At 34.5% G+C, this 22392-nt stretch overlaps 2 protein-coding genes and 2 long non-coding RNA genes across 4 annotated transcripts; 3 read left to right on the top strand and 1 right to left on the bottom strand.

Annotated features, from left to right (window-relative positions):
- The first annotated feature begins 7829 nt into the window (after positions 1 to 7829).
- Positions 7830 to 14616, top strand: LOC130748793 (uncharacterized). Its single transcript, XR_009022773.1, has 6 exons — positions 7830 to 8119; positions 9322 to 9372; positions 9474 to 9621; positions 13197 to 13343; positions 13428 to 13595; positions 13687 to 14616. It is a non-coding gene; the product is annotated as an uncharacterized LOC130748793 (long non-coding RNA).
- A 163-nt stretch (positions 14617 to 14779) lies between these two features.
- On the top strand, positions 14780 to 16680 carry LOC130749250 (uncharacterized). The gene is made up of 3 exons (XR_009022882.1): positions 14780 to 15340; positions 15434 to 15567; positions 16493 to 16680. It is a non-coding gene; the product is annotated as an uncharacterized LOC130749250 (long non-coding RNA).
- Positions 16681 to 18279: 1599 nt separating this feature from the next.
- Positions 18280 to 19246, top strand: LOC130749433 (heme-binding-like protein At3g10130, chloroplastic). Its single transcript, XM_057602785.1, has one exon. It carries the CDS (start codon positions 18346 to 18348, stop codon positions 19087 to 19089), a length of 744 nt encoding a protein of 247 aa, XP_057458768.1. The 5' UTR covers positions 18280 to 18345; the 3' UTR covers positions 19090 to 19246.
- Positions 19247 to 19318: 72 nt separating this feature from the next.
- LOC130749434 (uncharacterized) lies at positions 19319 to 20080 on the bottom strand. Its single transcript, XM_057602787.1, has one exon. The coding sequence runs from the start codon at positions 19859 to 19861 to the stop codon at positions 19616 to 19618; it is 246 nt and encodes an 81-aa protein (XP_057458770.1). The 5' UTR covers positions 19862 to 20080; the 3' UTR covers positions 19319 to 19615.
- Between the last annotated feature and the right edge of the window lie 2312 nt (positions 20081 to 22392).

Here is a 22392-nt window from a genome sequence, read left to right as displayed (position 1 = left end):
AAGTTTGCTTGAGCCAAATATTGGCTCTCTTAAGCCAAATTACATGGCAGTTGCAGTAACAGATATCTTGAATTTCCCTGAAGACAATTTACATGGCAGTGGCATATGGTTCTGGAAGACAATATGGCTTAAGCGAGAAATAGTCTTGCTTAAGTTAAAGACCTTACCTACGTGAAGAAACCTGCTCGCTTAAGCGACACCTTTATCACCTTAAGTGAAACTGCTGCCCTATTTTATAAAAGGCTCGACCAGATCAGAATTGGATCATCTTTTGACATATTTTGGACCTTAGAGAGATAACACTTCAGGGAGAAGAAGGAGAGGAACTTTGGGAGCTTTGATTCACCATCCATCAAGCTGGAGACACGCCGAGGACGACACGGATCATCACTTTCGTCTTAGTTCCTCTTGTAAGCATAGCATCCATGTCTATGGATAGCTAAACTTTTCTTTGTTGGGATTGGGTGTAATATTTGACTTAAAATTTATCCATCTTAGTTCTCTTTCATATGAATCTATTTTATCTCTTGATTTCAATGATATCATCTTGATTTTAATGCTTATTTTAGTTTGATCAACTAGAACATGATTTGAGATTTGGTATGTGAGTGAAAGTTACATATTTGAATTGGATTTAGGTTGTATCATCTAGTTTACCTGATTGCTAGACATAGGGTTAGGATTATTAGCCGTTTAACATTCGTACTCATTACGTTTTGCTTCGTTACTTATGGGAGACACTTCTCTAATCATGTTTGTTAGACGCTTAACATATATCGATCAATCATGTTTGTTAGTCGCTTAACATATATCGATGTCTCAGATAACTAACGAAGCAAAACGTAATGAGTACGGATGTTAAAATATAATTTTGCTCTTTTGACATGTAAGTAGGATGTCTATATATGTTAATTGGATATGAAAACATTTTGCAAGCAAAGATTCAGTGCAAGTGGGCGTTCATCGATTTTGACTCTACAAGCAAGAAAGGCAGAGTATATCATAGGTGTTCATCAATTTTGCCTACACTAAAGGAAGATCTCAAGGAGATGAGATTTTATCTCCTTGTACGAAGTGTTTAAATCGGGGTTGGACAACAAGAAATGTGATATTGGATCATTTGGTGCACCAGAGGGAGCAAATAGAAAAGGCCTATGGAAGTTGATGATAACATGACCGATGAAGAGGACTCACATGACGACATTGATGGCTTGTTGCACGACACATTTTGAAATGTGGCAGAAGAAGGAGTCAGTGAAGGTCCTAATGAGGATGCTTGAAAGTTCAACAACTTGGTTAATGAGGCAAAACATGAGTTGTACCGAAGGTGCAAGGACTTCTCCACCTTGTCATTCATGATTCGACTGTATTTGTTGAAGTGTCTTCATGGGTGGAGCAATGCCTCATTCATCGCCCTCTTAGAACTATTAATAGAAGTGATGCCTAATTTAAACATTCCTTCTTATTTTAACAAGGCAAAGGCCATGATTAAGGATTTGGACCTTAATTCTAAAAAGATCGATGCATGCCCAAATGATTGCATCCTATACTGGAAAGAGCATGCCAATGACAATTTTTGTTGCGCTTGTGGAGATTCATGTTGGAAGAAAGTTTCCCAAGCAGATTGTGGGTCTGAGCAAACAAAATATGATTATAAAGTTCCTACAAAAAATTTAAGGCACTTTCCGTTGATTCCTAGACTTCAAAGGTTGTTCATGTGTTCAATGATAGCCGAGTCAATGAGATGGCATGAAGAGGACCGCTTAAAGGATGGTAAATTGAGGCATCCTGCTAATAGCCAAGCATGGAAGGACTTTGATCGTCATCATCTTGATTTTGCTTTTGAGCCTCGCAATGTAAGACTTGGGTTAGCTACTGATGGATTAAATCCATTTAGGACAATGAGTATAGTTGACAGTACGTGGCCTGTCATGATGATGGTATACAACATCCCACCTTGGTTATTTATGAAATCTGAGTATACAATGCTTTCCTTATTGATTTCTGGACCAAAATCACCAAGAAGGGTTATTGACGTATACCTTCAGTCACTAATAGAAGAGCGAATGGAATTGTGGGAGTCAGGAGTACAGACATATGATTCCTCAAAAAATGAAACATTTCAAATGTGTGCAACTCTTTTGTGGACAATAAGTGATTATCCTGGGTATGTTATGTTGTCAGGTTGGGGCACCAAAGGAAAATTGGCATGTGGATGTTGTAATTACAACACCAATTTAGCCTACCTTAAACACAGTCATAAGATGTGTTATATGAACCACCATGTGTTTTTTCCAACAGTTCATCCTTGGAGAGAAAGAACTTAGGACTCCACCACTTATGCTATAAGGTGAAGAAATCCAAGAAACCTTAAAAAAATTTCCGAATGAGTTCAGAAAAAATAAAAGGAAGGTCGATATTGTTGAGTTGCTTTATTGGACTCAAAATACATTACGTCATAATCTAGATGTAATGCATATAAAAAAACATATGTGATAGTATTCTTGGGACTCTTTTGGACATTCCATGGAAGACAAAGGATCATGTTAATGCTCATTACGATCTACAAGAAAAGGGAATTAGAAAAAAACTACATCGAAGGGAGATTAGTGGAGGTCGTTCAGAGTTTGCAAAAACATGTTTTTCAATGACTTTGGGAGAGAATTCCATTTTTTGTGGAGTTATAAAGGTTACCAAATTACCAGATGGGAGTGCATCAAATATTTCAAAGCGTGTGCACATTGATGCCAAGAAAATATTTGGTTACAAGAGTCATGATGAACATTTCATGTTACATTACTTGTTGCAAGTAGCGGTAAGAAGCACAATGCCTAATGCGGTGGCCACACCTCTAATTCGTCTTGGTTCCCTATTTCAACCTCTATGTCAGAAAGTTATTAAAGTGCAAGATTTGGATTACTTAAAAGTGGAGATTGTAGTGATACTTTGTCAGTTGGAGATGATTTTCCCTATTAGTTTCTTTGACATAATGGTTCACTTGCCTATTCATTTGGTTAATGAAGTCAAATACGGTGGTCTCGTTTAATTTCGATGGATGTACCCTACGGAAAGGTACTTATATAAAATTAAGGCGTATGTTCATAATAGAGCATATCCAGATGGTTCTATTGCCAGTGGGTATTTGGCTGAAGAAGTTTTAACTATTTGCTCAAGATATTTTCATAAAAGTGTAGAGACAAGGTTGAACAAGAAGGGTCAAAATTATGATAATAGTGATTTGTGTGGAGTAGATTTCGATGATTATTTTTCAAGTATTGGTCTTCCTTTAGGAAGGGCATGCAAACCATTTTCTCCAGATTTAAGAAAGAAGGTTGATGCCCATCGATATCTCTTATTCAATTGCGATGAAGTTCTAATTTACATCATGTATTTTAATTGCTTTTTGTTCTTCTATTTAATTGTTTGACCTATTTTATAATTAGAGTTATACTAACAAATAACGTTGTTGTCTTTGTAGAGAGCATGATGATGTTGTTAATAATAATTCTAAAAAGTGGAATGGTCTAAGGCCAAAACTCATAGTAAAGATTTTTTTGTATGGTTTGAAACTCGGGCCCTGAAAGATGATGTATCATTCCAACTTAAATAATACTCTAGATGTCCAAATATTGTTGCAAAGAGGTAGTCAAGTTACCTCATTAACGGATATAGGTTCTATACAATGAAACAAGACGCAAATCGCAAAACTCAAAATTATGGTCTATTCATTAACTCAAAGTTTTGCACTAAGAACAAAAATTCTAAGACATATTTCGTCACTTATTATGGAGCAATTATTGATATAATTGAGTTAAATTATTATGGTCACTACAAGTTTGTGTTGTTCAAGTGTGATTGGTACGAAGTTGAACAAGACAAATACGAGCTTGCTTGTGTACATTTCAACAACAAAATATCTGCCAAAATGACCTTTTTATTCTACCATCTCAAGTCCACCAATATTTCTATGTCGGAGATCCTCTTGGTTCAAACAAGACTTATGCTCTACAAATAGTTCCAAGATATTTCTTTAACATGGGTAACCGATCAAATTTAGAAGTTGAACAGTTGCTTGATGATGGTGAACTCAAATTGGTTAGGGAAGACATACCAACAACAATGACTGAGACACCTACACGTGTTATAGAGGAAGTTGATAAGAGGATTCTGATGTAGATGAAATTTATGAGACTTCATGGAGGCTTATGATGTTGATTACACTTTACGAGACTTCATAGATTAATGTTAGGTGAAAAAGTAGGCTATGTTTGATTGCAATTATTATACAGTATGTTAGTTCCTCACTTCCTTTTTCAATTCCTACTAAATTACATTATATGTTTCTTGACAACATTTCATAATTTCATAATGAACTTAAAAGATGCACCAACCAAATTAGTATATCGATTAGCATATAAGAACATCTTATCTCATACTTGTTTTTTATATTTATATTAGATAAATAATAAATTACATTGTTTTTTTTCTCAATAGAAAACGAATAAGGAAGCGAGCTTGAAGAGGAACACAAATGCTATAGACAAGGGTGAAAAAGTACTTTCAGTTTTCATTTACCGGAAGTGAGCTACATAGGCAATTTTGAATCAAGCAAGAGAAGATAAGTTTTAATCGTGGAGGAGCCAATATGACTTCAGCTGAAGGACCAAGTAACAACCAGAATGAAGAAAAAGGAAGTAACCAGCCTTTATTTGTGCTTGAATCACAAGAATAGTTCAAGTTATCCAATTTTGCAGCTAGTTGTTCAGTAAGTTTAAATTCAAATAAGGCGATTCATCCAAATAAAAAGAGGAGTAGTATAGCAGTGGTTGAAGGTGATGAGTCAATGAAAAAGCAATAGCATGTAAAAAAATATATCTCCTACAAATAATGATTCCAAGGTAAAGCAACAACTCTTCACAAGGATAGTGGCTGCAAATTACAATTCAGGGTCAAAGTAGCAACCTATGAAAAGAGCAGTGGCCGAATGTGACTATTCAAGGAAGAAGCAACAACCTATGAAATATGACAATTCCAAGGCAAATCAGCAACTCTTCACAAAGACAAAAGTTGCAAATGATAATTAGGGCCAATGCAACAACCTATGAAAGAAGTAGTGGTTGAAAGCAAAGAGTCAAGGAAGATACAACAACAACCTATGAAAAATACAACTCTTGCAAATGACAATTCCAAGGCAAAACAACAACCTATGAAAAAGCAGCAACTTATGAAAAATATATTGACCAGAATTGAAAATTTTAAGGAAAAAGAGCAATCTATGGATGAGGTAGTAGCTGAAGATGTTGAGTCAGATATAATGCTAGAAAGTCCTAGGAAGAAGACCAAAAGAACTCCAATGTGTAGAGCAACCTCAATTGATGAGTTTCTTAAAGAAAATGGAGAAGATGGAGAAGAACAAGAAGACCAAAAAGAAGACCAAGAGATGAAAGTTCTGACGAAGAAGAATATATCAAGAGACAAGAAGAAAATGCACAAGAAGAAGGTGGCGAAACAAATAGTAATAAAATTTGTTTGACTTATAATAACTGTATAGATTTGTCATTCAAGTTATGTTAGTACATTATCTAACGAAAGCTTTATGTCAAAATAGGGACAAGTAAGAAAAGAACAAGAGGACCAACACAAAAGTTAAAAATTCATGCAAGAAATATTGATGATCGCGAAGAAGTTGTCCTCGATGATAATGGAGAGCCAATTGGACCAAATGATCAAACTGTGTTTGACTTGAGTAATTTTCTTGGCACCGTTGCAAGGAATTCAGACTTGTGTCATTTGATTTTTACAAACTTCAAAGTTTTGGTCAAACAAAATGGAGGTCGTATTCAACCTTAACACTTCTATAAGTGACCTACTAGATAGTGGGTATTGGGTAAGACATAATTGAGAATCATAAAATCATTAACTACAATAAAATTGCATGGATCATCGTAACCTTAAGGCATTTAATATCTGATTTCTTCTTTTTGATTATCTGCTTGCTTTCTATTTTTGCATGATCACAAGTTTTTGGCTTCCTTACTACAGACGTAGTCGAGGCACAAATTTTCAGAGATTTTATTGATTTAGATTTAAATTTGTTAATTTTTGGCTTAAAAGCACTTTTGATCCCCCACGAATGCGATGTGTGCAAAACGAATCCCTAACGTTACACTTCGTTAGCAGTGATGGTCCATTTCCCCTTTTTCCGTTAAAAAACTAACGTTTTCTGAAAAACCCAGAAAATATTCATCATCTTCAAACATTCATCCATCATCTACATAATTTTTTCCAGAAAAATCAGAAAAAGAAGAAGTTGTTCGTGTTCTTTTTTCCCCTCTCTTGTAGGAGATAAACACAGGATTCATGTTCTTGAACAAAATGTTGTTCAAGGAGCTGAAGACACCATTAATCAATCAGCCCATAATACAATTCCAATAATAAAAAAGAAAAAAAAAATCATATGAAATTCAAAGAGTGTTTTAAATTATATGAGAATGACATAACCTTAACCAAACTCGTATCATCATCATCATCATCCTCACCAGCATTATCCACAACCCAAACTCTTCCAGCTTCATCCAATTACTCATCAACACCTTAAACACATAACAATCTGCAACTGCAAAAATAGCAACAACTACACATCCAGTGTGACAATTTTGCAAACACCAAGCAGTCAATCGAACAATTGGGACACTGAAGCAAGCCATACTCATTACACTCCAAACACTTCTTCAACCACCCTTCATCCTCATCAAACACCTTCTTGATCCCATCGCAATTCCCACACGACACCAACCTCATATCCCCACAACTCTCAAACATGAACTCGGGCTTCGTCCTTAGAACCACGAAACCAAGCTAGCAACGCCACCGCCAGCCTCGCACCCACCAACGCCCACCCCTCCACCACCCACCACGAAAGTCGCCCTCAACGTCCTCCCTTCCTCATCTCATTCAAAATCCCTTCCCGCCGTTTGCGATCCCAATTCCTCTTCCAGATCTGAATCCCAAAGCAACCGTCTTTCCAGATCTGGCTTTGGTGGCTCTTCTGTTACGATGGTGGTGGCTAAAGACACGACGATGGTGAGTTCCGACGGCTCTGATCTAGCTGAGGAGTTAGCTTAGGAATGTTGGTGATGGGGGTGTCGAATTTGGTCATCATGAAGAGGAAGAAGATGAAGCTCAAGAACAACTTATGGGTTATTGATTTTTATTTTATTTTATAATTAATTTATTTGGTCTAATTACATTTTGGTCCTCAAAATCGTTACTTTTTTAACGGAAAAGGGGAAAGGGACCAACACTGTTAACGGAGTGTAACGTCGGGGGACCAAAAATGCTATTTTTTAAGTTTAGGGACTCGTTTTGCACACATCGCATTCGTGGGGGACCAAAAGTACTTTTAAGCCTTAATTTTTTTGTGTGTGGTGCAAGTGCATGCTGACTCGTTATTTAAAGCATGTTTTGTAGTTTAATAGTGAGAGTAAAAAAACACATTACAGGCTAGCAAGAGAACAAAGAGAAAAGTTAGTTATGAAGAACGATGCACCACTACCACCACTGAAGAGGACACTACACTACACCACAAAAGGAATAAGTAGCGGGCCAAAGGTAGAAATTTTGATGTAACCGCTACCTTATGAAGTTTTTTTTTAAATTAACAAGAAAGAGGCTAAGGTAGTGGTTAAAAGACAACCACAACCTTTAAGCAAGCAATTGGTTGCGGGTCAAGTAATAAAGCAAGGAAAGTGGGCTTTAGTATCAGGTAAAAACAAACCCACTACCATAATAATTGAAACTTCAGCAAAATTTTGAAAAAAAAAGATTTCTCTACAATGTGCGCGCCCTAGCTCTCCACACATAACTGATCGTGCACGGTAGTTTTCCCTTTGTCGTTCTTTTCCTGTTGCTCCTACTTCCCACACTTCATCATCTACAACCTACTCCATTTTACCTCCTTCATCATCTCCGCCCTCCACGTCAATCGCCGCCTTGCTACTATCCTTTGCTGCAAGTTTCGGTCTGTGTTGTGCTCTACCTTGTGCGTCGTTCGCATATTGCTGTTGCGTTGACATCGTTGTTCGTTGTTGCTGCTATCATTCTTGGCACCCAAATTCAGGTAATTTCTAATCCTCGGCTTTGTTTGGGTTCCCTGTGATTTCTGTTTATGCGGGTTCCCTGTGATTTTTGATGACTTCGGGTCCTAGAGGTTGATTGGGTGGATTCTTAGTTGTAAATTAAGGTGCTGTCTTTAAGCTTTGTAGTGGGTGGGGGATTTTCGTTTTCGATGTGGGGTTCCAGTGAGGTTAGTGAAGAATTTGGGTATTTTGTGGGTACTGTTATTGGCTTGTTCTTTTCCCTTTGCTCTGCTACCAGTGCCCTGCATTAGTTTAGTGGTGCTTTTCAATTTAATTTGCTTACCCAAAAAAAAACAACACCACCAGAAATCTTGGCTAACTTTTCCTTGTCATAATCAAAAGTTCTATTCTCAATTGCAGACCTAATCTGTGAATGGAAATTCAAAAAGAAAAGCCCACATTATCAGCAACATGAACTACATGAATATCTAGAGTTTTGCTTTGACTCATATGAAGGCATGAAAATTTCCCTGGTCAAAGTTGATAACCAATATGATTTAAAAAATTCAGATAATAAATGTAAAAAGTCTAGTACAACGGATAGCTGATACTTGAACCTGAAATAGTTACATAAATCACCATTCATCAGTAGTGAGATAGGTACATGATTGGGCCAAGATAAGTAATTGAAACTTTCCTAGATAATAAACAAGAACCATTCCAATAATTTATAAGATATCTTACATCAATGACCTCATCTCAGAGCCGGCCCAAGGGTCAAGCGACCCAAGCAAGGGTTTTAGGCCTCAAAAATATTTTTTTTTTCAAAGTAAAAAAGGCCTCATATTTTTTCAAGTAAGGCCTAAAAAAAATACTATCATTCTGTTACTCACCATTACCTGCCACTTTGTTAGTTGTTTCTTCCCTAATTTTTCTTAAAAAATCTCAAACAATTACTAGAAATTAGCAATCTTAATTGACAATTAATTATTTCTGACCTTTCCTTTTCTCTCAATTAAATCCTAATAACGTTTCTACTCTCCCTATTCTTTTTCTTCACCTTTTATTCTCTGACCTTTCCTTTTCTCTCAATTAAATCCTAATAACGTTTCACTCTCCCTGCCACTCTCTCAATCTCTCAAAGCCTCAAAGGGGAAAAAAAATTCTCTAAGTCTTTGTCTCTCAAACTCTCATATCCTTTGTAAAAGAATCATCCTCCATAATTTATTTTTTCTTTGATTAGCCATTGAGAAGAACAGGAGAAGATCAATAGGAAGACAAAACTCCCTTTATTGTAAGTAGTTACGTCCTAGCCTCTTTGTTGAATTGTTGTTTTATTTTCTCTAATTTATATTTTAGTTTGCTTTTAATCATGTATGCGGTATGCCTATCCAGACTCTAGTATCCATGACGGCATGACCGCATGACCACCCTTGTGGTTTGATTTTTTAAGGTACTTTCCCTTGGTTTTGCTCAGCTTGCCGCTAATCTCTTGCTGCTGCCTACTAATTCTGCAATTTGCACTTTTGGTTCTCAACACCAGGTTTTATTTTTCTAATTCTTTCCCTAATTGATTTAGCTTACTAATTAATTTAGTTTAACAATTGATTTTAGTTGTTTTTATTTTGAAATATATAAATGTCAACTAGAAGTTTGAATCGGGTTATTCAAAACTGAAAAAAAAGAAAAGGCTTGAATCTTTGGTTGAATCACAAAAAGGAGCTTTAGATAAAATTGTTCATACAAATAGGAAAAGTAAATTTGAAAATACAAGTGGTACCTGATTGAATGAACAAGTGAACAATATAGGCGTAAATGAAAATATGGAAGAAGAAATGGTTAATGAACAAGTCACATCAAACGAAAATAGAGATGATGTTTTTGTTTTAGAGCAAGGTAATCCTATAAAGCACAAATGAAAGTGAAAATAGAGAAGAAGTATTGATTAATGAACAAGATTGTATTGATTTCCACACTCAAAGTGAAGATATAGAAGAAGTATTAGAATTTTCCAATCCTAAAAATATATATGACCCAAGTCAATGGACAAATATTAGTACAAATTTGAGAGATTTTCTAGTAACCAATGGTCCTATTAAAGTTATTGATATCGATTTTCCTAAGGATGAATTTGCTAGACACTCTTCTCCATCACTTTACTTTCAAAAATTGCCCAACGGAGAAAAGCTTGAAAGAAGATGGTTGATTTATTCTCAAGATTTAGATAAAATATTTTGCTTTTGTTGTAAATTATTTAATACTCTTTCTAGTACAAGTAAATTAGCAAATGAAGGTAGTCGGGGTTGGAGAAATATTAGTTCTAAGTTGAAAGAACATGAGAAAAGCAGTGATCACATTACTAATATGAGTTCATGGATTGATTTATAAATGAGATTATTGAAAAATAAAACAATTGACAAACATGTTCAAGAAAAATTTAATAGAGAAAGAGAACATTGCAGAAATGTGTTGTTTAGAATCATTGCAGTTGTTAAAACTCTTGGAAAAAATAACTTTTTCGTGGAACAAACGAAAAGATTTACGAAAAAAATAATGGAAATTTTTTAAGTTTAATTGAAATGATTGCAGAATTTGATCCTATAATGAAAGAACACATTCGTCGTGCAAACAATAATGAAATTCTTCATAACCATTATCTTGGACATAGACAAAATGAATTAATACATTTGCTTGCAAGTGAGATTAAATAAAAAATTATAACAAAAGTTGTTAATGCAAAGTATTTTTCAATTATTCTTTATTGTACTCCCGATGCAAGTCATAAAGAGAAAATGTCTATCATATTAAGGTGTGTGGATGTTTCTTCAACCCCAATACATGTAAATGAGTATTTTTTAGAATTTTTAATAGTAGATGATACAACTGGTAAAGGTCTTTTTGATGCTATTATGAATGAACTAAATATTATTGGACTTGATATTAATAACTTGAGAGGACAAGGTTATGACAATGGATCTAATATGAAAGGAAAACATCAAGGAGTTCAAAAAATGTTTTTAGACATTAATCCTAGATCATTTTATACACCATGTGGTTGTCATAGTCTAAACTTGGTACTTTGTGATATGACTAATTGTTGTTTTAAAGCTACATCATTTTTTGGAGTAGTTCAACACATATATACAATATTTTCTTCTTCTACCAAAAGATGGAAAATTCTACAAGATCATATTCCTAACCTAACTCTTAAATCATTGTCACAGACACGTTGGGAAAGTCGTATTGAAAGTGTAAAAGCTTTAAGATTTCAAACTTCACAAGTAAGAGATGCTTTATTGAAATTAGGCGAAGTTAGTGATGAACCTAAAATAAAGAGTGAAGCTGAATGTTTGGCAACTTATGAGCTTGAAATTTTTGAATTTTTGTTAGGTATGACTATTTGGTATGAGATCTTGTTTGCGGTAAACTCAATTAGTAAAAATATGCAATCAAAAATATGCGTATTGATGTTGCTATAGAGCAATTGAAAGGACTTCTTTCTTATTTTAAAAAATATAAGGAAGATGGATTTGAAACTGCCATAATTTCTGCTAAAGAAATTGCTATTGAAATGGATATAGAACCCAAATTTCGTGAAAAACGTATTATTCGTAGAAAGAAACAATTTGATGAGATTGCCGACAATGAAGTTTTAAAATCTCCCGAAGAATCATTTAAATCCGACTACTTTCTCTACATAGTAGATCAAGCAATTGGTTCATTTCAAGGTAGATTTGAACAATTTAGAATATATCAAGATATTTTTGGTTTTCTATTTAGCATTGAGAAATTAAAGTCTTTAGAAATTGAAAGTTTAAAAAAATCTTGTCTTAAACTTGAATATTCGTTAAAACACAATGAAAATTCTGATATTGATGGATTAGACTTATTTTCAGAATTGAAAATTTTAAGAGAAATCATACAAGTTGAAAATGATACTCCCGTTGACATACTTAATTATATCATTTGGCTTGATTCTTTTTCAAATGCTTTTATTGTTTATAGAATAATGTTAACAATTCCTGTAACAGTTGCTTCAGCGGAAAGAAGTTTTTCAAAATTAAATTTAATAAAATCTTATCTTAGATCAACCATGTCTCAACAAAGATTAAATGGATTAGCTTTATTATCGATTGAAAAAGATATGCTAAATCAAATTGATTATGATAATTTAATAAACGATTTTGCATCTCAAAAAGCTCGAAAAATAAAATTTAAATAAAAAATTTAATCAATAATTTTTTTTAGACAAAAAGGCCTCACTTTAAAGTTCGCTTTAGGCCTCACTTAGGGTTGGGCCGACCCTGCCTCATCTTGAACTGAATAATTCTTGAAAGCCCCTAAAGCTTCCTCCAAGAGCGACCTGGTGACAATTTCATTAAATCGTGCAACAACCTAAAAGAAGATCAATTAGAAGCAAGCAAAGTAACTCAAAATAATAAGAAAATATTCATAATTACAATCCAGTTAGAAGTAGAAAAGGAATAAAAAATCTTGAAATAAAATATGATAGGTTGGGTGTGCTCTAAAGAATAAAGGCCGTGGAAGTTAGCTAATGAAATAAACCAAATTGATTTTTTTATGGAAGAAGTGAATTGCTTGGGTGTTAAACATATCCATAGGGAGGGAAACAGTTTGGCTGACTTCCTTGCCAAAAGAAGTTGCGAGAGAGTAACTCCATTGTGGGTTCTCATAGGAGACTTGGGAAATTATGGGGATGAAGACTGCCTAATCAGTAAGAAGATTTTGACTAGTTTTTCCCTTGCCAAAGTCATCTCCAGTGATCTTGGTGGTGGATACTTGAAACCAGTTGGTGTTACATTAGGCTTTATTATTGACTATTGTCTAGTACTTTATTCTTGTTGTACTAGTTTTTGGAGTGCAAGTTTTACCACTTGCTCATTCCCTGTATCTGTTTAGACTTCGTCTGATTTTTAATATATTATATATATTGAGTTTCCAAACAAAAAGAAACAGAATATGATAAATTGCTTGTGATTGATTAGTATGTCATTTATTTACTTCATACTCCCACCTTTATTGTTTAACCTCTCTGCACCACCATCCAATCTACCATTCTCTTGTGAAATTCTTACACTTCTTCACATTTTTATATAGTCAAAATCTTAATTAATCATCTATGCTGGAAAACATACTCAACACTAGCATTGAGGAGGAATTTGTGGAGCGAATTGGTGAAGAGAAAGTCAATGAAATTTATTACCACACAAAATTAAGTGCATCTGTTATTTGTGTGTATATGAGGTACGCTATAAAATTTTTAACATGATGCTTAATTTTTCATGTTAATATTGAAAGTTTTGGTAATTCATTTTCATTTTTTTTAAGGTTCTTGTACTCTGAAGTTTTGGTACAAAACCAATTGACCGAGAGGTTCTTCTTTCTATCTCCTCGTAACTTAAGTACCTATGAATCTGGAGTATCTCAATATATAGCTGATGCACTTAAACAAAATGAACAGCCAAATAGAGTAACTTTTGCACCATACAACATGGGGTGAGTCTACTTTTCCAAACTTGATTTTTAATTCAAGGTCTCCAAAGGCATTGCCCGCCATTTCATATTGCTTAACTTACATGTATTACAGTGACCACTGGTGTTACTCGTCATCTACACCTCAGAATTTGCTATAGAATATTTTGATTCTTTTGATGGTGAACCAACTGATGACGTACATATGAAGAATGAAGGTATGAAAAACGGTAGAAAGGGGGGGTTTGAATAACGTTTTCAAGATAAAGCTTCCACCTTAAAGATTTTGACAAATCTTTCGAGAACTTAAGTGCTAAAGATAAGAGATAGAAAAGCACACAAGGATTTTATCCTGGTTCACTTGATAAATCACTCAAGCTACTCCAGTCCACCCGTTAAGGTGATTTCTTCCTTCTTAGAATGAAGGCAATCCACTAATCAGGTAAGAGTTACAACTGCACTTGAAACCTACAAGTGACTAACAATTACACTGACTTAGCTCACACTAAGATTCACTCTATTAGTCTTCTCTAGGATCCGATCAACCTTGATCTCCTAAAGGAACTAAACAAAGTGTTTATTAAAGAATTGTTTACACGAGATTTGCTTCTAAAAAGCTAATTGTAAACACAATGAATTTCAGATGAAAGAAAGCTTAGAAGAATTTGAATTTGTCTTGCGCGTATGTGAATGCTTCTAGCCGCTTCTTTTAGTTTTCAGCCTCTTTTTATACTCCAAGGATTAGGGTTGAACGTTGCATGGAAAATGCTACCGTTGGAGGGCAGTTCTGGAAAATCCAGCTTCTGCTGTGTCTGAGACTGTTAGGTAGGTCGTCAGGAAGGTACAGTTGCTTTTGTACTTGGATAGCGACTTGACCTTAAAACCTAGGAGACTTCTGATCAGGGGAATGCTTCATGTTGGAACTTGTGAAGCCGGTTGATCAGAGTCAGAGGGAAAGCCCAGATCCTCTGACCATTGTATCTTCTGATTCTGAACTCAGAGGGAAGTACATGGTCTTCAGAGTATCTAGCTTCTGGACATCAGAGTTTCCACTATTCAGCTTCTGGATCTTCAGAGTCTTCTACACCATCAGAACATCTGAACCTTCAGTGTTTCTTGGTTATCAGACTTTCTAGATCTTCAGAACTTCTAGTGACTGAGTCCACATCAGAGTTTGTATAACTTCAGAACTTCTGAAGCTTTTCCACTGTTCATACTGAACATGGTGAATGCGAAAGCGTTGCTTGGGATACTCTTTAATCACAGTGTTTCTGATTTGTGTGAGATTGAATAGAGGTCAGAGCCTGTAAATAGCACACTCAGAAAAACACGTTAGAGTACCACAATTGTTCATATAAAAAGGTTAACTTGTAATCATCAAAACATAGAGTTGTACTACTAGATCAAAACTTGATCTTACAAAGAATATATTTGATGCGTAAAGATATGAATTTATCTATCATATACAACTATGTAACTCATAATTCAACATATGTATTTATATCAATTTTCTTAATTTTTTTAGGGGACTAATGATCTACACCATGCTAATTCAAATGATGTACCCAAAAGAAAGTTAAATATATCAAATGGAAGAAGATGAAGGCAATTACAAATTCCAGACCAATATAGGTAAAACAACCATGAAGTTAACACTTTATTTTCTTTTGCAGAGTCCTAAACAAAAAAAATTGATAGATTGTGGCTACTATGTATTGAAATACATGAGGGATATAATCATTGCTGGAGACTCACATACCTTACAAGAGGTTGTAATTCTTGTCCTAAAATATATTGTATTCATTGAATTTATCTCCTTATTTAGTTCAAGTGTAATATTATTCTTCACTTTTAACTTCAAGGTGATTATAAGACTGGATGCAGTGCCTCCTTCAGTGAAGATCAAGTGGATGAAATAAGAGAGGAGTGGTCGTTATATTTGTTTCAAAATTTTATTATGAATAGAGGGGGGGGGGTGATACTGAACATATTGTTGGTATGTGTTTAATTTCTTGCTACTTTTCCTTTTGGTCTTTTTATAATTTTCGTGTTTCTGATTGGTTTGTGTTGTTTTTTTTTTAATTGGATATGAATAAGATAGAAATGACCCAAAACCAATACTGTAAAAAACACCGCATATTAATAATTCTTTTAGGTTATGCAGCTTCACATATTCTATGCAATTCATATAGCCATGTACCCCTATAAATATTTGCTTGCTGGTTCCTTTAAATTACAGCCATGAGTCATTAATCATGGGTTTATCTATATAGTGGGCCAATCATTTTTGTTATTTCTTTTTGTAGATTTTCATCACCCCAATCAGCATGATCACAATACCAACAACAACATGATATCGTTTAAGTTTTTTTTTTGTCAAATATCTATGATGTTTTAGTTCATTTTTCTTGTTGCTTTTTGTACATTTTCATCACCTTTGCTACTGTTTTTTCCTGCTGCTATTAAGGCTACTGTACTGCCCTGCCCTTTGTCGGTCTTTCTCTCCCTCTCGATGTTGGAATGGCTGATGTCCTGTGCTATTTGCTGCTGGTCCTGTTTGCCTTTCTTTATGCCCAACTTTTGTTTTTATTTCCTTTGTTGTTATTTCATTGTTGTTCAATTTCTTGTGTTTGTTTTTGGGTGACATGGACCTCTTGCTACGTGCTGTGTACTCTTTGTTCTGTTTTGTAAAAAAAATAATGGTACAACCAAGTGTTGGGTTCATTGTTAAAATCTTACTTTTGCTAGAGTAGCTAAAATAAAAGATGTGAGGACCTGAATTTAATTGTGTCGGTTGATTTTAGAGGTTCATGGCTTAGCGTTTTTTATGGCATAGCCCTCTTTGCTCGTGCTTTGATAATGTTATAATTGTATTATCACATGCATGTTGACTAGTTTTGATTCTTGTTTTATTGATGCAGGTTTATAGAGATAGGAAGTCTTTTGGATTTTTATGAGCAAGCTATTGGAGAATTTAGTTGTCATCTTTTTGTATCGTACTTACTCTTTCATTATTATATGTGTAGGTGTATACACTTAATATGTATGTTTATTTTAGTCTATTTTGTTTGACAACCTTAAAAGATGAACTTTGTCATGTTTTATTGTACTTCCTTCTAGCAAATATTATTACATAATATAGAAAAAAAAATATTATTACATAATCAAGATACTTGGGAACTATGTAAATTTTCGTTTGGAAAAATATTTAGCATGTTTCTTTAGAAAGGAATGCAGATGCCTATGTTACCAACAATACATTTAGAAAAAAAAATTAACACAACGGTTTGGAACTGCTGCCTTTGTTGTTAATATTTAAACAAAGACAGCGGATATAACCGCTACTAATCCTATCCAAAGGCAGCGTTAAAACTGCTACTTTTGAAGTTCGTTGGTGGTGTTATTTGTGCAGTATTGGTAGCAGTTCCTTAAAAAACAACTGCTGCCTTTAGTGTTTAAAGGTAGCGAATATGAACCATTATGAACCACTACTGTTGCACATGGTCAATGGCTACGCCTTGCTTTTCTACGGTTATAACCACTACCATTGCTATATTTTAACCGCTACCTTATCTATTTTTTTTACTAGTGCTACAAGAGTACTTTACTCATACCCTTGGTGCGGCTCATAACATATGTCGTCTTGTAGTGACTGCGACAAACTTTGGGTTGAGTTCACGTTTATCTCTATGTCTAGAATTTTAGACAGTTTAGTGGCCTATCTAGCCAAGACTAGTTGATGCTCGTGAAGAAGTTCTTCATGATCACAAACATGGTGAAGTACAATGGTGTTACTACCGATGCCATCTGACTAAGGTTGTTCCCTTTTTCTCTTACGGATGTTGGGCGTTAGCATGATTGTCCTCCTTCCGAATGCTGCATTACTACATGGGAGGTGCTCATCATGAAAATTTGGCCGAAGGGTGTATTACTCCATTGTTCACGCACTAAACAGTAGGATGCTGACCACTGAGGTTTTTTTTTTCTTTCTATTTGTCAGGGTTGGGGAACCCACAACCACTTACTTAAGGACAAAGTATTGAACCACTAAATCAACTCATTTGATTTATCTTCATTATTTGCTTTGAAATTAAGCCATTAATGATGATAAAATTAAGCAAATTCTACGTATATACAAAGTATCAATGTGTTACTACATTATATGTTACATTTTATTATATTTACTTTTTATTTTTATAATATGATATATTCAAAAAAATAATAATATATTTTCTATGTCTTTTTTATGATAGGTTTAAGTAGTACGTGTTTAATTTCTCACATGCAAAATCTCAGATTTGAATTTTAGGGATGAAAAAAAATCTCAAAGTAAAATGTTACTTACTCGAACGAGTTTATCTTTTGTATTTTTGTTTGTAAATCGAAAAAATAAATTGCACCCGCTAGAAATTGATCTCTGGACCTCTCCTACCTAATCCACATGTCTCGCAGCTCCTACCAGTTGAGCTATCCAATGATGACTTATCTTTTGTGTTTGACACCATCTAACATACAATAAAATATAAATGATTTAAAATTTAAAATAAAGTAAAAAAACAACATGCAAAAACCAGCAGAGAACCATAACATTGAGGTGGTGGAAAAATGGAGTCCACAAATGCATGGTACCGTGGCAGAATAACCACCATTGATTTCCTATGCAAAACTCCAATTTTCTAATCCCCTTCTCCAAGAAAACACAGAGACACATGACATCACTGTCCAAAGGATAATCATCACAATCAATAACGAAATCACCTCCATCATCACTCCCATGACTCTATATATTCGATCGAATCCCTTATCACAACACTATCCAAATCGCACAATCTTCTTATCTCTGCAATCTCACCTTACCTTCTTTCATTCTCGATCAATCATGGGCATGGTGTTCGGCAAAATCGCTGTCGAAACCCCGAAATACGAGGTGACAAAATCCACACCCGACTACGAAATCCGCAACTACCCACCGGCTGTGGCGGCGGAAGTCACCTATGATCCGTCGCAATTCAAGGGAAACAGAGACGGTGGGTTTATGGTGCTGGCGAATTACATTGGAGCTTTGGGCAACCCCCAGAATGCAAAACCAGAGAAGATTGCAATGACAGCACCGGTTATCACAAAGGATGGTGGTGGTGGTGAGAAGATTGCAATGACAGCTCCAGTTGTGACCAAGGAAGGTGGTGGTGGTGGTGGTGGTGGTGATGGTGGTGAAGGGGTGAAGAAGATGGTGACTATGCAGTTTATTTTGCCATCTTGTTATGAGAAAGCAGAGGAGGCGCCTAAGCCTACTGATGAGAGGGTTGTGATTAGAGAGGAAGGTGAGAGGAAATTTGGGGTGGTGAAATTTGGTGGGGTGGCGAGTGAGGAGGTGGTGAAGGAGAAGGTGAAGAAGCTGAGGGGGTGTTTGGAGAGAGATGGGTTTAAGGTGGTTGGGGAGTTTTTGTTGGCTAGGTATAATCCACCATGGACAATTCCAATGTTCAGGACTAATGAAGTTATGATCCCAGTTGCATGAGCATGGTTGATGTTGATGATGATATATGGATTTCAGTACTTTCTGTTTGTTAAGGGTTTGTGTTAGTGTTATGAATTTTGGATGTGTTGTTGTAGTGATGTTCACTGTTGTTTTGTTCAATTACACATGAAATAATGACAAATGAAGGTTTTGTGTACTGGTTTTTTTTTTCTTGGTTGCTTCTGTATTGTCCTGTTTCAGAACCTAGTTTGAAGTACTTACTAAGAAACATGTGCTTGGAGTTCAGGTTTATGAGGGGATGATAAAAAATACAGGTTATGTGTCATGTTCTTTCACTTCATGATTGGAATTTCATTTACCTCAAGGCTAATAAACCAAGAGAAGATGCTAATACAAAGGGAGTTCAACTGATGATAATGCATATAAGAATGCAAGCTTATGAATTCTGCTCATTATACTTCTGAAATGATTTTTACCGGATAGTCAACAATTATTCACTGAGCATAAACTCACATTTACACAACAAAATAAAGATCTCCAGTGTCATTCTATTCAATAATTCAAGTTATCCAACTACTAGTTTCACTATAATAGTGATAATATTGAGAAGAATAAGGGGAAGTCTTAAACATTGACAGCAATATATGACCCTCATAACCCATCGTTGAAGAGAATTACTCCAAGGGCCTGTCATTTCTGCCCATGTCCATCCTCTTGGAGCAAGGAACCGATCCTCATTAGGTATTGCAAACGCATTTGCAAAGAGCAGCCCAACTTGAAAGCAAGTCCATAGCCCAGTCCACAAACCCATTTTCTCTGAAAAAAACAAAGTACAGAAATTCAAATATCAACAGGAAAGCTTGCCTACAAATGTGAATAGGCAATCACAATCATCATGCTTGCTTGTCCAAAAAAAAAAATCATCATGCTTGCCTACAAATGTGAATAGAGAATCAAGATGAGTCTCTTCACACTAAGTGAAGTAGGCTATATGAATCACACGACCAATTACGCTCGATCAAAAACAAAATTTATGGGATATTATGATAATGAGATTGTTTTTAACAATATTTTTCAATGTTTTTTTCAACATTTCTTTATCTCACTTCACATGACTAAAAACCACATTGTTGTCTTTTCTCCCTTCTCCCTAGTGCCTCTAAAGGTTTTTTTAGATGTCCGCACTAACTTTATCATGTAAGGCTTAGAGATGAAAAATTAAATATGCCACATGCAATCAATCCTATGGTTACTAGCAACATTGCAAACCGTGTGCAAGGATTGAACTGTATACAAAGCCAATGCTTTAGCTTCACAGGATATTCATCAATGAAGGCAAAACCAAGCTTCACCAGGTAATCAGAGTACAATGCATCTTATATTTGCCTATCTTGACTCGGCTCAGCCAGATGGGAATGCAAACACAAACCAGAATAACATCATAAAGTTCTACAAAACAGTGACAATTGAATTCAATTTCTGCAGGGAGTTACAGATATAATTATAACACAGATTCTCAAGTAACATCACTGATCCTCAAATCCAACCATGTAAGAATAAAAAAACTCATCTACAAGGTTTCAATTTTTGGAATAAGAACTCAGACCTATCCCTGAAAATCAAACTGCAATAATCACTGATGCACAGATGGCAAATTTGACTTCTAACAAAACAGGGTGTTCCTCTCCCCCCTAGCCCATAACTAAGAAGTGACTCATAACATGTCTCCTTTGCAAAAATCAGTGAATTACATTCTGAGGTTAATAACACCTAGAACACCATCACAACAATCCAAATTTACATGCATAAAAGCCATACTACAAAAGTTGAAAAATCACCCAAAATATCAACTCATGAGAATAGTAGCAGCATGGACCATCATATCATTCAACATGTAACAAACTTGCTATGCTCAGGGAGAAAATATAATTAAAGAAGGGTTCTCCTAAACGAGTTAATCCATTGAAGATGCCAGACTACGATTGAAAAAAAAAACGAGATGAGTTTTCTTACCTGTTACTCTTTTAGTAACTTTTTTTGGCACCACTCTGTTAGTAAACTTGAAACTGTAAGTTTAAACCAAAACCCCACTCTTCTATAATAAAATTAAATTTGAGAAAGACGATCCTACGACTCTCCATAAATATGATCCAACGAAGGGACCAACCCTAGCCAACACATATGCGTAAAAGCATCCGTTCGATCAAGTCCACTTGGCGACACACACATATTTAGGCTAATTTTTTTTCCTGTAAAATTCGTAATCATTGATTTTAATTCTTAGTAAAATTTTATTTATTTGTAGCCACCAAAATATTTTTTCATTAAATATAATTTTATAATTATTATTTTAAAATTATTTATATCATAGATTCAAAATGAAATAGATAAATTTTTATTTCTTAAATATTTAAGTATAATTTTTCAAATGAATATTTTTAAAATTTAATATATAAATATAAAATACTATAAGTTCAAATTTAATCTTCCCGTAAAAAAATCAATCTTAATTTAGTACGTATTGAAAATAATTGAGATATGATTAAAATTTAGATGTTATCATGGATGTGATAACTGATAATAAGGATCAAAGAAAATAAAAAATAAGAATTTAAAGATAAAATTAATAAAATAAAATAGTCCTAAACAATTAGCTCAAATAGTAAGATCTGAGTGACATATGGGTTGGGGAGAGAGGCTCAATTCCTAGAAGATATAATTTATCTTTCCGAAATAAAAAAATAAAATAAAAATATAGTGATAACAAATTTATTTTGAATAAAAAATACTGATATTAAGTATATTTAAAAAATAAAATGATAAAAAAGGAGTTTAAATTTATATTACTTTTCCTCTTGTAGTAAAAAAATTTATATTAGAAAAATCATAATTAAAGAAAAAATAGTAAAACTTTAAATTTGAATTTTAAAACATAAAATTAAACATTAAAATTCAAAATTATTTGAATTTAAATAATTAATTTTATTTAGGAGAATCACACTCTCATAGATATTGTGTGAGCAAATCGGCAGTGGATTGGTTAGTGAAGCAGGGTTAGCATCGCAGAATCCTGGTCTTCACTTGGTGGTTTCTCCGCTGCCGGACTTAGAGGCTATCCTCATTAAGGATAAATTAGGAGTGTAGTTTGTTGTTTTGTTTTTATTTTCCGAAGCACCAAAAAAAATCTTTTATTCACACCTCTTAGATGAGGTGGAAAGAGGTGGAGGAGGAAAGAGATAGGAAGAAAAGAAAGAGAATGTAAATATGTGATAGATGATTTGATATTTTGATTGATAAAAATAGAGAAATAGATAAAAATAAAGGTGGAAAAGAGGTGGGAGG

Source organism: Lotus japonicus, chromosome 3 (assembly GCF_012489685.1).
Source record: "Lotus japonicus ecotype B-129 chromosome 3, LjGifu_v1.2".
Classification (NCBI taxonomy): domain Eukaryota; kingdom Viridiplantae; phylum Streptophyta; class Magnoliopsida; order Fabales; family Fabaceae; genus Lotus; species Lotus japonicus.
Note: the sequence above shows the minus strand (reverse complement) of the source record. Positions and strands in the feature narration are given on the sequence as shown.

What these genes read in the sequence shown, in the direction of transcription:
- LOC130749433 (XM_057602785.1), top strand. Translation starts at nt 18,346, where the DNA reads ATGACTCTATATATTCGATCGAATCCCTTATCACAACACTATCCAAAT.
- LOC130749434 (XM_057602787.1), bottom strand. Translation starts at nt 19,861, where the DNA reads ATGGGTTTGTGGACTGGGCTATGGACTTGCTTTCAAGTTGGGCTGCTC.